The 15,120-nt window shown below is 39.8% G+C and overlaps 2 protein-coding genes across 2 annotated transcripts; one reads left to right on the forward strand and one right to left on the reverse strand.

Moving 5' to 3' along the window:
- Window positions 1-3,028: 3,028 nt before the first annotated feature.
- LOC130702265 (dynein light chain roadblock-type 2-like) lies at window positions 3,029-3,712 on the reverse strand. The gene is made up of 4 exons (XM_057523923.2): window positions 3,564-3,712; window positions 3,419-3,506; window positions 3,199-3,356; window positions 3,029-3,141 (listed from the first exon to the last, which is right to left on the reverse strand). The coding sequence occupies exons 1-4, from the start codon at window positions 3,564-3,566 to the stop codon at window positions 3,088-3,090; spliced, it is 303 nt and encodes a 100-aa protein (XP_057379906.1). The 5' UTR covers window positions 3,567-3,712; the 3' UTR covers window positions 3,029-3,087.
- Window positions 3,713-4,015: 303 nt separating this feature from the next.
- LOC130702266 (leucine-rich repeat serine/threonine-protein kinase 1-like) lies at window positions 4,016-14,732 on the forward strand. Its single transcript, XM_057523924.2, has 39 exons — window positions 4,016-4,233; window positions 4,322-4,478; window positions 4,536-4,576; window positions 4,644-4,969; window positions 5,028-5,172; window positions 5,249-5,447; window positions 5,500-5,982; window positions 6,038-6,545; window positions 6,635-6,997; window positions 7,074-7,250; window positions 7,324-7,550; window positions 7,612-7,905; window positions 7,986-8,166; window positions 8,226-8,465; window positions 8,533-8,677; window positions 8,741-8,850; window positions 8,917-9,060; window positions 9,144-9,339; window positions 9,401-9,548; window positions 9,608-9,810; window positions 9,879-10,011; window positions 10,078-10,250; window positions 10,320-10,474; window positions 10,542-10,730; window positions 10,789-10,859; window positions 10,923-11,151; window positions 11,219-11,399; window positions 11,477-11,680; window positions 11,755-11,789; window positions 11,857-12,073; window positions 12,146-12,323; window positions 12,384-12,457; window positions 12,538-12,660; window positions 12,716-12,955; window positions 13,040-13,209; window positions 13,284-13,547; window positions 13,618-13,940; window positions 14,026-14,090; window positions 14,179-14,732. Exons 1-39 carry the CDS (start codon window positions 4,168-4,170, stop codon window positions 14,503-14,505), a joined length of 7,704 nt encoding a protein of 2,567 aa, XP_057379907.1. The 5' UTR covers window positions 4,016-4,167; the 3' UTR covers window positions 14,506-14,732.
- Window positions 14,733-15,120: the final 388 nt, after the last annotated feature.

The raw sequence follows: 15,120 nt of genomic DNA on the forward strand, positions 1-15,120 counted from the left end.
TTAGATCATCAGGTTATCGCAGCAGTGGAGAAGCTAAATTTTAGCAGCATGGTACTGGTAGCCCGAAGTGGACTGCTTTTGGCTGACCCACATGACCCTAGATAGAAACGAAGTTTCAGGATGCAAAACTCGTGTATATTGATATTCACTTGACTTGAATAAATAGACGTGATCGAGTCATTTTCATAAAACCCCGTACAGAATGGTGCAATAAGGTCAAGCCACTAAAACAATTTTAAAACAATAACTTATCGATATTTGAGCTCGTAAGTATTAGCTACTTTGGCCAGTTGCCGTCTCATTTTGAAACTCTCTCCGAATCAACATTTTTGCGCAAAGCGAAACACAGCGCGAACTAAACAGCCTCTTACCTTGTTTTTACCGTTATTTATCAGAAACCTCTCATGGGAGAAATACCGGTAGAACGAGATGCTGGAGGCATGAACCTGAGGTTTACTAAACCTACCTTGATGTCTGTAGTGAAACATAGCCCCGCTAGTTTCTATTCAGGTCTACGAAGAAAACTGTGTTCTAGCATTGGGCGCCAGTCTTTCGCAGGAACCTGAGCAGGTAGCATACCAGGTCGCAAGCTGGGAAGTACACTCAAGTAAATATATACAACAATATCAATTAAAAATGGCGATCGATCATCAAATGGGACGAAGCATTGTTGGCAAAGTCATTGAGGTAAGACGTTCAACGTAGTATTTTTCTGAAGTCTCTGGAGAAAGACAAAAACTAACAATGTTTTGAAAAATTTCCCTTATTTTCTCTTTGGGTTCCACTAGTAGAAGCATTTTGTGACATTTACCTTCCTTTTTTCCATTCTTAGATGCATGCCAAGCTTTGGTGTTGCTGTTGTCAGTTTCATATTAATTCACAATTTGTATTCTTTAATTCCTTTCTTTACAGTCGGCCCCATCCGTCCTCTTTTCAGCCGTTGTGTACGGTGTTCCCATAGTTTACACTGCGGGTATCGTAGCGGAGCTTGTTTTCACAACGTTTTTTAAACAAACCAAGCGTGGCCGCCCAAGTGTTTCAAAGCCACTCGATAAACCAGAGGTCAGTGATCCTGTCTTACTTTTCGCCAGTATTCAGAAAGGCAGATTTTTAACAGTTTAACCCAACCAACCCCTCTTTTTTATGTAGAGTAATCCGGCCCGCGCTCAAGGAGGAACCTGTGGAGCATTTTAATCTGTGTATACCCTTCATACAGAGACACCATATAAAGTCCAAAAACATGAAAAAACATTTTTTTTTTATTATAAAAAAAAAAAGAATTGAAATCAAAGAATATACATTCCGTTCCTGCGACGAAGTTCTACTTATGAATAGCATCACTTTCCCAAATCTTTTGTAAAAGGATTGTCCTTGACAAGATGACAAACTCAATGTGTTCACCGAACTTTCTTGTTGATCACTAATACTGTAAAGTAAGATTTCAAGACCACCATATCAAGTTATTGTCATACCTACGTTAATTATAACTATCATTAGCGAATGGCTGCTTAACAATACAAATATCAAAAACAAATTACGAAAACCGTTAATTATCATCACAAATTATTCGGGCAACTACATTAACCACGGAATTCAAACTCTTTGTTTTTCTCCTTTGTTCGTTGGTTACATGAAGACGAAAGCGAGTGTTTATTGGCTTGAGTTATCGATTCTTGTATTATCAGCAATCCTTCGAACATTTAGTGCAATCTTAGTGTTCCCTCCTTCTCCAAGGGACGCCCAATGAAAGCAAGTGTGTAATCTGGATATTTCAAGGATAATGCTTTACTTTCGATAAAGTACAAGTAATGTGTGTCAAAATAAAAAATGGGTTTGTCCTCGTATTATTCACCAGTGCGCTTATTAAGAGATGGAGGGTGATATTAGGGCGCTAGTGGATTGAAGAAAACAGAATCAGAAAATACCTGAAAAATGACAGATGGATCCCTAGGGGATGTACAGACAGTTTCAAGAAAATCAAACAAAATAGCTGGATGATTGCAATCAGAAACATTGAAAGCAAAAGGGAAGCGCTGTGGGAATCATCTGTCGTGATTACAAGGGGTCGGCATCGATTACCTGAGTGCCAACTTACTACCGGAAGGTGCCGGCGCTAAAGTGGAACAAGAGGTGAAAAAAGCACATTTTACGTGCGTCGCGCCAGCATCTTCCGGCAGTAAGCTGAGTCTCAGGTAATCGGGGCCAAGCCCTGGTGGTTGCCATGTTACAATGAAACAACATTTCTCTTGTCCTTTTCCTATTCGACTGAACTCCGCCCATACATCCATCAAGATATAACGCTATAATGGGTTGGCTGGGAGCCATATATCTAGAAAATTTCATTAATTTTGCGAGTTTCTACAATGTGCACTTTCTTCTTGATTGTTGTAACCTACTAATCTTCCGCAAGAGTGCATTATGTTATCAGCATCCGTTTTGAACTATTTCTAAAGAAAAAAAAAATTAATGTGTCAATCATAACAAATTTCCCAGGTTGAACACGTTTTCGTGCGCCTTTATATGTTCTGTACATAGTTCGAACCTTAAGTATGTTTTCTTTGTTACCCAATGGAACTAGAGGACTTTATTCGATTTCGTCTACTCACGCTAAAGAAGCCATAAAGGAAGGTTTGATGCAGATATTACAATTTCGGGTATTGTGGTCGGGAAGATTAGGTCGAAATTACTCAGTCGCTTACCCAATAATATCTTAAGGTCTAATGCATGACAAAAGGGTGTGCCATATGCGGAAAGAATCTTAGTACAAGATCATGTGTACACATTATTGCTACATGTTCTTTCCTCAGCTAAATCAATGTTTTGGTTCAAAAATCTTTAGGAACATGTTATTCAATTATCTGTTTTCATTAGACACCAAACTGACCACAACAATCAGTTACCAATCATGACAAAAATTCTTCTCATCATTCATTCTCTGATTATTTCGCTACAGGGAAGTTTTTTTTTTACGAAACTCTATCACTACTTGTTTAAGCTAAGTTCTTTAAAAAATATTGTGAACAGAATGTTTTGAATTAGTTGCCCAAGAAGAAAATTTATTGAGATAAAGTTTGCCAATGAATAATATTAATCTGACTGGTTTTGAACAACTATTAACATATACTCCTTGTCTGGTGCAACCTAACAGAGCAAATTTTACTTTTAATGTCACTATGTAACCTTTTATTTTAATTTTACCATGATTTCATGTTTTTTCGTTCGAATTCTGAAGAATGTCAGGTCATTGGTTGGGTCTAACTCACGAACAACACTGCAGGCTTTGTCAGCAAGTTGACTAATCAACCCAGCATACTGGATTGTAGTGGCATTGTCCAATGTGGATTTGATTGGAATGCCTAAAGAAAAGGGAAAATTCAAGTTTATATACATGTAATGTTCAATAAGAGTGAGTGTTCACCTTCATTGTTAATAACAACAACTCCAATCACTCCCTTGTGAGATTGGATTCGTTTAAGAGTTTCTTCTATTTCACTATTGGAAGATTGCTAAGATACAGAATAAAAAATGAATTACACTTCAACTGGTACTTTCACATAATATACCATTTTTCCTAGTTTGCCGATTTATTGGATAATCTGACGTAACGCCCACCTTCTAGCAACCAAACCCTAGTGATTTGTAAACTAAACAAAAAGGTTTGCCAGACGACGGCCTAAAGCGCAGGTCAATCATCGCCTACTTTATTCTGCATGGCCGCGTAGCTTCCCCTTTTTTGCGTGATCGGTTTTGAAATATTCCCTAGCGGAACCAATGTGCGCTGTCTGTACTACGACTTGCTCCGTTTCTTGCAGTCATGCACTCTTTTAGGCGAGTTACCAAATGGGCTTCGAATTTTGCGACATATGGTTGACAACTGAACTTGACATAGGCATACTCACCCTTTTAATTATACCATCACGCCCGTGCTAGGCGTGTGCTACAGGCTACACTGTTGATTCGTTGATTGAAACGTCTGAGCACAACTCCTGGTGGCGACTTCTGCTGCCAGAGCTATGTTCGGTATTAGAAGTTAGGCCTTCTTCATTAAGTGTGCCTGCATCAGCTGATCAATGAACACATTGGGAGAGACCATGTTTGGTTGTTGACAATTCAGTCAGTGATGACAACTGTGCTTGTGCTCGGTTTGCTGCGGCTTAATTCTCAAGCATGAGTATTCCAAGCAGTCCAAACTCTGATGACTTGGAAGATTTTCCGGGACGCTTATTACATCAGGTTTGCTCTAGTTTAACGACTGTTTTCTAAGACAACGCTTATGGTATAATCGTTGTGATCCCGGGTTTGGCTTTTCGTTTTTGTTTAGGCGGCACTTTGGGATAATGCCGAATTATTAGAAGATCTTCTTCACGCCGATCAATTACAACACATTGATGGAGTCGATGCATGGGGTCGAACACCTTTGCATGCAGCTGCTACCACAGAAAACTCAAGCTGCCTAAGAATATTACTCCAGTCAGGGGGTAAAAAATATTGATGTTTTGTGTATTATTTGATTTTTTAATAATGTTTTCTTCAAGCTAATCCAAATATTCCCTGTGGCCCTCGAGGGGAATATAGAGTAAGTTGTGCATTCTTTAGAAACACAAAGTAACCTGTACCAGCTAAAAGATTCATTTTCTTCTCAGACAGCATTGCATCTAACTGCTGAATATGGCCATGTCAACAACTTACGTCTCTTACTGTCTCATGGTGCTCGCATTGATGTTCGAGATGGCCTGGGGTTTTCACCATTGGATTTGGCACTTAAAGGAAGTCACATAGAATGTGCATCAGCTTTAAAAACAGCTCAATCAACACAGGAAGCTTGCAGGGTTGAAATATTCAATGGATTATTAAAAGCATGTATGGAAGGCAGTCCAGACTTTATGCTCAAGCTCTTTAAGGAACTCAAAGAAGATTTGCAGCTTGTCATAAATATGACAGTGGAAGGATCAAACACATTATTATTCAAGTCAGTGAAATGTTTTTAAATTATAGAATTTTTAGCAATTCTCAGTGTTACATTACAGGGCTTCAGAAATTGGCCATAGAGAAATCGTTCATCTTTTACTTGCTAATGGCGCGGATGCAAGAGTTCATCCTGTGACAAAATATTCTCCCCTATACATAGCATGCTACAATGGCCATAAGGAAGTTGTAGAATTGCTACTAAGAGTAAGCAACGATTTCATATAATAGTTTGCCTAAATCTTAACTGGGTTGTTGCATATTTGTTCTGCACGTTCAATAGAAATTCCCTGAATTGGTACAAACTCCCACAGTAGAAAAATGGTTTCCTTCCCACGGGTGCTGTATTCAGGGGCACGTCCAAGTGCTGGACCTTCTACTCAAGTACCCATACCCTTCGAGTATTCTGAAAAAGTACACTGACAAAACAGGAAACTATGAATACGAGCTTCCGTTTGACATCAATGCAAAAGACGTATCAGGTACGTATCTACACATTTTGAATGAAGACATTTTCATGATACGGTTCTATAGGGCAAACTGTGTTGTATATCGCTGCCTACATGGGGAATCTAAAAATGGTGGAGCTTATTTTAAAGTATCGTGTCAAAGGGAAAACATTGAAGTCGAGCGACCAAACAACAACCGTCCTGTCAGCGTCCGAGTCAATCACAGCCAAGAAACGGATTTCAGACTCAATTCAAGCTTTAATGTCCCGTCTGAACGTTAACTTAAAACCGGATTCAGCAACTCCAACTGCCAATGTTCAACAGACGTTAAGCCCCGTCGACGTAGACGTCTACTGCGATCATGGAACGCAAACGGCCCTTCACGTAGCTGTCAAGAGCAAACACTTTGCCATTGCCTCCCTTATATTGGGTGCAGGTGCTAACCCGAATCTTACTATATATCTGAACGAAGAAGAGCTTTCAAAGTTACGTTCTCGGACGGCCCTAGACGAATATGTTTTTACGGGATCTACCGTGCTGGTAGAGGCGGTTAGACAACGTGACATGGGTATTTAATCGCATTTCATTACTTTAACTTGAATTACATTTTTTTTTCCTGTTAGGAATGATTGACCTGCTTCTCAAACATGGGGCTCGCGACCTGGAAAGCAAAGCATTGTATGTGGCAGTTCAAGCAAAAGACGATATAATAACATCTAAACTGCTTGCCCTCAAATCACATATCGATCGAGAGAATGCCATCAACAAAAAAGCGGGATCACCGAGCGAGAGCCGCGGCTTTCCTTCTCTCAGCCAAGTTTTTCCCACCAACGCCGTAATGATTAATTGGCATGGACAGCAGTGTCTCGAGTATATAAGGCCACAATGGCTTAGTGAAGCTGCTGTGAGCCTGAATCCTAAAATGAAACTTCACCCTCGCGCTTACCACGTTGCCCTCCACTCCATCACACGCATTGATTTGTCCAACAATGTTCTTATAGAACTCCCCTCGTGCACATTTCAGTTGCAAAGTCTACGCCATCTTAACGTCGCGCAAAATAAAATTGAGCGTCTGCCATCAGGATTATATAATTGTCCTTTACTGGAAGAATTTCTGTTGCAGGATAACAGGCAAGTCTTAGTTGCAGTTCCTTATTTACTATAAATTTGAAAAAATAATTTTTCTTTGCTCTTTTTTATTTGTATGTTTTGCATTTTAGATTGGATTTCCTTCCGGAAGCTTTATTCAAGCTTCCTTCGCTGGCTATTTTGGATGTATCCAACAACAAGCTCCAACAGATCCCAATAGACATGTGGACAGCCCCAAAATTGAAGGAGATGAATGCGTCGTTCAATTTACTTGTTGATCTCCCTAATTTCCTAACAGACGTCTCCTTCGAACTAACCAGTAGCGGAGACTCTGGAAAGAAACTGGATTTTTCGGCGCCACGCTCGAATAAATCAACTCCAGACAAATTCAACCTTTCTTTCACTGACGAAGACAGCTTGGGAGACGCCAGAATGATGCGCAGCATGCAGTTGGCAACTATTAACCTTACTCCTCAGAAATTAATGCACGATAGGTAAGATTTTTAAAAAAATGTGTTATTTAATTTGAAATTGTTAATCGTGTTATTTTGTTTTTCGCCTTTTTAAAAGTTTATGGAGCTACACAGTGGATATTAACGAAACTTTTCCGGCAGATATGGATGACATGCCTCAATCGTGTTCACAGCTTGTCCATCTTAATCTTGCACATAACAATTTTTCTAGCGTCCCGGTTTCGTTAGCTTGTATAGCTGTCAACCTTGTCCGGTTAAACATGAGCTTCAACAAGTAAGATAGATACCTTTATGGATCGCTACGCTTATTACGCCCATGGTAATAGTTAAAAAATCTCCATTTGCAGATTAACAGATATTGGACCTTTATCTAACTATCCTCACGGTTTAAAGCAGTTAGATTTGTCTCATAACCAAATAGAAAATTGGCCACCCTTTTCCAACTGGGACATTCTTCAGCTAGATGAACCAATGTCTCCATTATCTACCTCATCACCTTTTTTGTCTTCATCAGCAACCATAACTTGCTTTGCGGGAATTGATCGCAATCCACCGAAAACGCCAGTAACCCAAGGTGGGGGTAGTCGTTACGAACTCATGAATTTAAAATGGTTATACCCTTATAATTGTTATAGGGAGAAAATTTCACAAATCTTCGAAAGCGGTTGCATGTGCACACCGACGTCATCACAAATTGGAGAGTTTACGTACTTTGGTTCTTGGAGATAATCAGTTAACTGGAATCTATCTGTGGATGGATGATGGATTGGAAGAAGATGTAGATACTCTCGCTTCGTCTGCTCACAAATCCAAGCTACTTTTCCCAAATTTAAGCGCATTGGATGTTAGCAACAATAGGATCAGGGAAATACCAAATGTTATCCACGAGCTAAGCAATCTCGCCGTTCTCAACGTTAGTGGAAATCCTGGTCAGTATTTCCTTTTTACACATTGAATTTCTTTATTTCTTATGTTTTTTTATCACATGCGTATTCTGAATGCGTATTAGATATTGTCGAATTGCCACCGCGAATGGGCTTGTTGTCAAAATTATGGAATTTGAACGTTCGAGGATGCAATTTACAAGAACCATTACGTTCAATGATTGAAAGCAAGAAATACAAGACAATGGATGTCGTGGGGTATCTTAAATCCATCCTAGAAGATGCACGTCCTTATGCACGAATGAAGTATTTTTACTATTCAAATAACTTATGACCGTGTACTAAAAACACTCAAAATTCCTAAGGCTAATGCTCGTCGGCGTCCAAGGTATCGGGAAAACATCGTTACTGGAACAGTTACGTCAGGAAGGCACGGGCTCCTACAAGAAAAAGCCTCCAGAGCACTGGGCTAAAAGAATGGGTAACAGAAACATACATTCACGAACACCACGCGGAGTGAACTTGTCAACCGTTGGGGTCGACATTGGTGACTGGACTTATGAAAAGAAAGTGAAAGGTCACGGCTATGGCCCAGTCACATTCCGGTATCTACAATTTGGATTTTCGTAACGTTGTTTCACGAAGAATTGATTCGCTTTATCACTTTTTTAGTACCTGGGATTTTGCTGGTCAAAAAGAGTACTATGCTACTCATCAGTACTTTCTTTCGAAGCGCAGTCTATATCTAGTCCTATGGCGAATTACTGATGGAGTAAAGGGAATCGATGAAATATTTCATTGGCTAGTCAACATCCAAGTAAGAGATAAACTATTTTTTACCACTATTTTTGTGTGTTTCAAGTTAAATCAATTATTTTAGGCAAGAGCACCTAATTCCCCCGTTTTAATAGTTGGAACTCATTTTGACTTGGTTAAAGACACTTTTCCTCCTTCCTACTCGGAAGATCTCCAACAGCTTGTTCGTGACCGGTAATGATTTGTCTTTGTCAAAGAATCACATCAATTCTTTTAAATATGTCCCTTAATTTGTTTTAGATTTATTAATGTGGTGGATGCGGAAAAGTGCGGTTTACCCCGAGTATTAGATACCATAGAGATTAGTTGTCGTACAAGACATAATGTTCGACTTTTATGCAACCTAATTTATGATGCCGTTTTCAGCCTGAAACTTCCAGGCGAGTTTAAATTTTCATTACTCTTACCCACTCCCCCATTCCTTATTTTATATTGAACTGCGATGTTTCGTCTGTGTCTCTAGGAAGTAAAGAACGTATGTTGGAACAGCGTATTCCGGCAACTTATTTGGCTCTGGAGGATGTTATTGGGCTTCTAGCCACCGAACAAAAAAATTGCGGTCGTGATCCTGTCCTGTCGGCTGAGGAATATCGTGTAGGCGTTGCGCACATCATGAATTCCCGATTTCGAATGTCATTCAGGGATACAGCTGAATTAAACCAAGTATGGCTATAATCTTGAATCCTAAACGCCGTGTGTTAAATTTATTGATTTACCGTTTAAGGCTACCGCATTTCTTCACGAAAATGGAGTGATGCTTCACTACGAAGACGCAACCCTGAAAGACCTTTATTTTCTAGACCCACAGTGGTTGTGCGACATGCTTGCACATGTGGTCACCATCAGAGAAATTAATCCCTTTGCGCCAAACGGTTTCTAAAATTTATAGCTTTCTACTCGAATTCTAATTTCTAAGAGTTTCTTATGACAGGTATTATGAGGCTGGAGGATTTGCAGCTAGTCTTCCGCTCGTCTACCAGTGCTCCTACAGAAGCTCAAGCTTATGTTGTTAATTTACTCAACAAATTTGAAGTAGCGTTAACTTGGGACTCGAGAACTTTACTCATTCCTTCGTTATTGCCCACTGAAGATCAAACAGCATATGACTTACCTGGCTCTGACGTTCGTGTAAAGGTAAATGTATATACCATTTACAGCTATTTTTATTTAAAGTTTTATGACATGTTTTTCGTTTTAAATAGATTCCAGTGCGGTCAAGAGGTAGGGCAATGCGACCGAGAAAGGGTCCGAGATTTAACAGGGCTGTGTCAATGCCTTCAAGACCTGGTTCGGCAGCAGCCCAAGGCCATAGAGGATTTCCGGCTGAAGAAACAGGTGACTTGATAATCATTTTCCATAAATTTTAAGGATTAAATATATAAATGTTGTTCATTTTTGAAGTTACTGATGGAAAATGTGAAGTAAGCTTCCAGTCTGACATGGAAACCGCGATCTATCGTTTGCTTCTACTTTCATACGTGCCAACAGGGTTTTGGTCGCGTCTAATAACGCGACTGTTAGCTGAAGATAGCATTGTTGATACGCTCCGTTCTTACTTCAATATTCCCAGACACGTATGTTGTCTTCGATGGATGTTTGAACACCTTTATTTTGACTTCGTTACGAATTTATTCACTCGATAGGTTGACGCAGATCTGACACATACTTTGGAGTGGAAAGCTGAATGGCGTTGTTGGCAGACGGGCATTGAGTTACACTATCTCGGTACTACGTTGCTTCGAATTAAAGAAGTGGCCAATCGTGTCGGTGTCAGTCCATTCGATTATCGAGCATTTCGGTTAGTTAAAATAAGTCTGTAATAACTGGGATCATTAACATAGAAATTTCTGTATGATTTTAATCAGATATATTGCCAAACAAGAGGGTCACTGGGCTGAATTGGATACCGCTTCGGCTGCTATGATTGAAATCTTTCTTCCAAACGAGACCATCGCAATACGTAAGCCAATATTTGATCGACCTGAAGGACAACCATTTCAGAAAGTTTCTGTTCAAGGCTATCAAACCTTTGCATTAGAACCATCCGTTGAGAGGTAACTTGCAAAAACAAAAAAATTATTCAAAATTAATTCAATTCGTCTGGCTTTATAGCGTTACCAAACTTTTGACTATCTCCGTGGATCATATTGATACTCTTTTGGAAGACTGGTATCCAATACTGGGTAATCCGTGTTTTTATTAATGAAAAGGCTTACGCTCTACAAAATGTCATATTTAATCAACAGGTACCAGATTTGTACACACTTCTGAAGGAAAATATCTTGTGACGCGCTTGGTTCCATGTCCAATGTGTCTCTGTGGCCTAAATCCTCCAGCCGACAGTCCACATGAACGCCCACAAGAAAATCATCAGTTTTTCCCACTAAAAACGGAACCAGTTGCGCGCGGATCGCGTAATAGTGCCCGGTCAGAAGGTGCTGACTCTGGTGTAGGTCACGAATCTCCTGTGTTAAGGTAACACTGACTAAGGATTATAAATCCATATAAAATTAGATTGTTATAAAAATTGCTTCATTTTTAGCCGAAAGACTTCGACGGAAGAACATCACTCAATTCAAGAGCTTTTACGGTCACACTCCTCGCATTCAGAAGCAGTTTACTCTTTCACTGTAGAAGAATGCATTTTACTGAGCCATGGGAATCGTCACGTACATTGTCCTGTTCACAATGACATTCACTTAGCTCAAGTGGCACCCGATACGGTAAAACAAAATATTAATGTTGGCCGGTGGTAGAAACTATATTAACTAATATGTATTATGGTCTGCCCTTGCATCAGATGTTTATGGACATTGGGGAACGCAACATTGTCAACGGTCAGAACATTAAAAGAGGAGGTCTGCTTGGTCGGGGGGCCTTTGGTTTCGTCTATCGAGCTACTGCTAATATTAATGGCAACCCCAATGCTGAGGTAGCAGTCAAAATGCTTCAGCCTATTGACCCTGGACATGAAGCCAGAACTTCTGTTATACAGATTTATAAAGTAAATTGGCAATGCATTGTGTTAACTTCTTATGGCATTGGTATTAACAATGGTAATCTTTGACTGAATTTCAGGCAGCTATCAGCCAATGGGAAAGAGATCCTTTACAGTAAGTCGTGCCTTGGTCTCGTGTTTGTTAGTTTGCTAGGTCCATCTAAAAATATTTTATTGTACAGGTATGCTTGCAAGGCCTACTGTACTGTAAGACAGGAATTGGCTATCCTACTAACCCTGCGTCACGCGAATATCGTTCCATTCATTGGTTTGTGCACCGAACCGCTAGCGTTGGTTTTAGACCTCGCACCTTTAGGAGCATTGGATTCAAATTTGAGAAATTTTCGAAGATCAGGTGCAAAACTAAACCTCTCTGTCATTCAGCAGATCGTAGTTCAGGTATGATTAAATTCCGTAAAATATTTTTACTGCTAACGATGCGCTGCTATATCACGTTGAAATGTCTTCCAGATTGCCAAAGCGCTGGAGTACTTGCACCAACAACGAATCATCTATCGTGATCTCAAATCGGAAAATGTATTAGTATGGTCGTTACCTAGTCCCGATGAAAGGCAGCCTGAAGTGAAAGTGGATGTAAAATTGGCTGACTATGGCATTTCTCGGATATCACTACCTACTGGTGCAAAAGGTACTAAATTGAGCAAGTTTTTTAAAGCTGAAATTGATTTATTCATTCCAAAATATTAAGGTTTTGGAGGAACGGAAGGTTTCATGGCTCCTGAGATAATGCGGTTCAATGGCGAAGAGGAGTACACCGACAAAGTACGAACTATTTGACTTTGAATATTCAGCTTTAGCGTATGGTCTAGCATTTCTTTTTTCGCGCAATTGGAATCTGATAGGTGGATTGTTTTTCTTTTGGAATGTTCTTATACGAGCTGCTCACACTTCGCCAGCCTTTCGAAAGCCATGAATCAGTGAAGGAATTCATATTGGAAGGAGGCAGACCTTCGATAACACCTCGGGTAAAATTTGATTTTTAAAATTTTCTCTTACAATTAATAATTTCTTTTTTTGCAGGATGCAACCCATCCTGTGTATCTACTGGATTTGATGGTTCTGTGCTGGAGTCAGCAACCAAAAGACAGGCCTACTGCATCCCAGATAGTATCTATCGCCACAGCGCCTGAATTTACCCATTTGCTAGATGTGGTATCTTTAAATCACAATGGATTTTGTACTGACGGCATTGCTGTTCCTGTGCCCAACTCTTCGGAAGAAACGCTTCATGAGCTTTGGTTAAGCAGTACAGCATGCCAGGTGAGTTAATCACAGTTGTACTTCATTTCTTCTTTGTTTATTAAAATTAATGGTTGCCTATTAAAACAAACACGTTTACTCCAGGTTGATCTGCTACTTGCCTCAAGTCAGCCTCCTGAAATTGCTAACGGCTGCGGGTCTTGGCTGGATTACTATACGCTTGAAAGTGAGATCGATCAGCCCGTTACAGCGGCGTGTCTGGTAGGTGAATCCGTTTGGCTTGGAGATGCTCGAGGGCAAATTTTCTGCTTCAGGTGCAAATTTTTACAAAATTGTGTTGTCTATTCTATTTTCTAATGTTTTTTTTTACAACTGCTCTTTGGTGCAGCACAAGGACGTATCAATGTCTTTTCCGCTATTCCCTTGAGCCAGACTCTTCTTGCACTGCCTCTATACGACGTCTGATACATTTACCTTCGTTACATCGAGTAGCAGTTGCCTTGGCTAATGGCCGTCTATTTCTATGCCGAGATGACTTCATCCCACTAACGTCGACTCAGGGTGAAGGCACATTTGTCATGACCGAACTCGGACTCGGTGGAAGCGGTGCCCCACTGCACTGTATGGCGGCCATTTATTCAACTTCCAGGGGGTAACACGCAATAAAATCAAAAATAGTAGTGAACCGATTTTTATACTATCTGTTTACAATTTTTATATAGAAAAGTGGAATTGTGGTGTGGGCAATCTCAAGGCAGCATATGCGTCTTCGCTTTAGGAGAAGGCGTAGTGATCGGTCAAGAACTGATCAATCATTACGATCCTGTCCTACCCGGTCTTGAAGTGCTCCAGATAGTGGCTGTCGACAATCTGATTATCGAAAATCATGTAGACGCCTTTGACTATGAAGAAGAAATGCCAAACGAAAACATTATCGAAAGTACTAGCTCAGTAATATGGTCGTATGTTTACCCTGGGTGTGTTGTCTATCGTTGGTGTGCAAATACCCGACGAATTCTTCATCGACTGGACTGCTCTAAATTGGGTTTGTTTTATTTATTGATTGATTTCGCGTAAAATTTAGTAATTATTGAACTTGTCTGATCTCCTTACTGAAAAACAAATTATAGCTCCTTGTTCTGAATCACTCCAATCGATAAGTATTGAGGAGCATCTTAGTCCAGGACGATGCCAAGTAAGTAGAGAAACGCTCTCAATAACAAATGATAAAATTTTTGAATTAGCTTCTTTTCACGATTTTCTTTACTAATCTTTAAATTCAGGTAACCAGCTTAGCAGTGCAAGGAAGGGAACTGTACATAGGAACAACTTGGGGCTGCCTTATCGTGGCTGAAGCATCATCCTTGCGCCCAATAACTGTTTTCCGCCCATACGAAGATGAAATCCGTGTTATTCTTCCTCTGAGTTCGTATGACAAAGAGAAAGAAAAACAATCTCTGCTAGTGGCTACTATCGGGAAAGGTTATCGAAATCTTTTACATCGTTATGGCTCATGGCCACATTTGAATAAAAGTTCTTCGTCTGCATGCGTATCGGAGAGACACCAGAACATGCAAGTTCTCTTGTGGAGAGCTGGTGACTGGATATGAGGAACTAAGTCACGCTAGGCTTTTTAAGAATTTTAAATTATTTATTTGCTAAACTATTACCTCTTTTTTGATCAGAAAACCTTTTTACTTTTACAACTTGACATTTAATTAAACCTCTTAACAAACACGATGTATAAATATGTTGAGAACACTGTTGTCTTTCCATGTATCTTATTCTGTTCATGTATCGTCGTGTACTTGTTAGAAAATTATACCGTGACATCTTGTTTCCCTCGGTTCTTAATATTAAGCAGAGAAGGGCTGTTTTAATTATTATTATGATCTATTAAGCGACTTCGAATCAGTTAGCACGTTAGGTGTGATTCTGATTCCTTCTGTGAAAATCAGTTGAAATCAGCTGTGGTAATTCAAATAGTACCGTGTTTATCGTGTATACTGGGAACGTGGAACGCTATGGCGAGGAAATCGCCGTGGAAATCGAGGCGCCATCAATTGTGGAAACCACCACCAGGGTATTTCGCGGAACAAATTTGATGAAATCGTGGAATATTTTATCATACGAATAAGATGACGATAAAGAGCAAGAAGGTGGGGGTTCCCATCAGTTATCTTATAATAATAGAAAGATACAACTACACAATTTGAAAACTATTT

Source organism: Daphnia carinata, chromosome 6 (assembly GCF_022539665.2).
Source record: "Daphnia carinata strain CSIRO-1 chromosome 6, CSIRO_AGI_Dcar_HiC_V3, whole genome shotgun sequence".
Lineage (NCBI taxonomy): Eukaryota > Metazoa > Arthropoda > Branchiopoda > Diplostraca > Daphniidae > Daphnia > Daphnia carinata.

Excerpts from the sequence above, each read along its gene's own strand:
- LOC130702265 (XM_057523923.2), bottom strand. Across the intron at positions 3,357-3,418 it reads TGTTGTTATTAACAATGAAG|GCATTCCAATCAAATCCACA; the intron begins GTGAACACTCAC and ends CCTTTTCTTTAG. Across the intron at positions 3,142-3,198 it reads CGAAAAAACATGAAATCATG|GTTGCACCAGACAAGGAGTA; the intron begins GTAAAATTAAAA and ends TTGCTCTGTTAG.
- LOC130702266 (XM_057523924.2), top strand. The coding sequence starts at position 4,168 with ATGAGTATTCCAAGCAGTCCAAACTCTGATGACTTGGAAGATTTTCCG. Across the intron at positions 8,466-8,532 it reads TATGGCCCAGTCACATTCCG|TACCTGGGATTTTGCTGGTC; the intron begins GTATCTACAATT and ends TCACTTTTTTAG. Across the intron at positions 10,012-10,077 it reads ATTTCCGGCTGAAGAAACAG|TTACTGATGGAAAATGTGAA; the intron begins GTGACTTGATAA and ends TCATTTTTGAAG.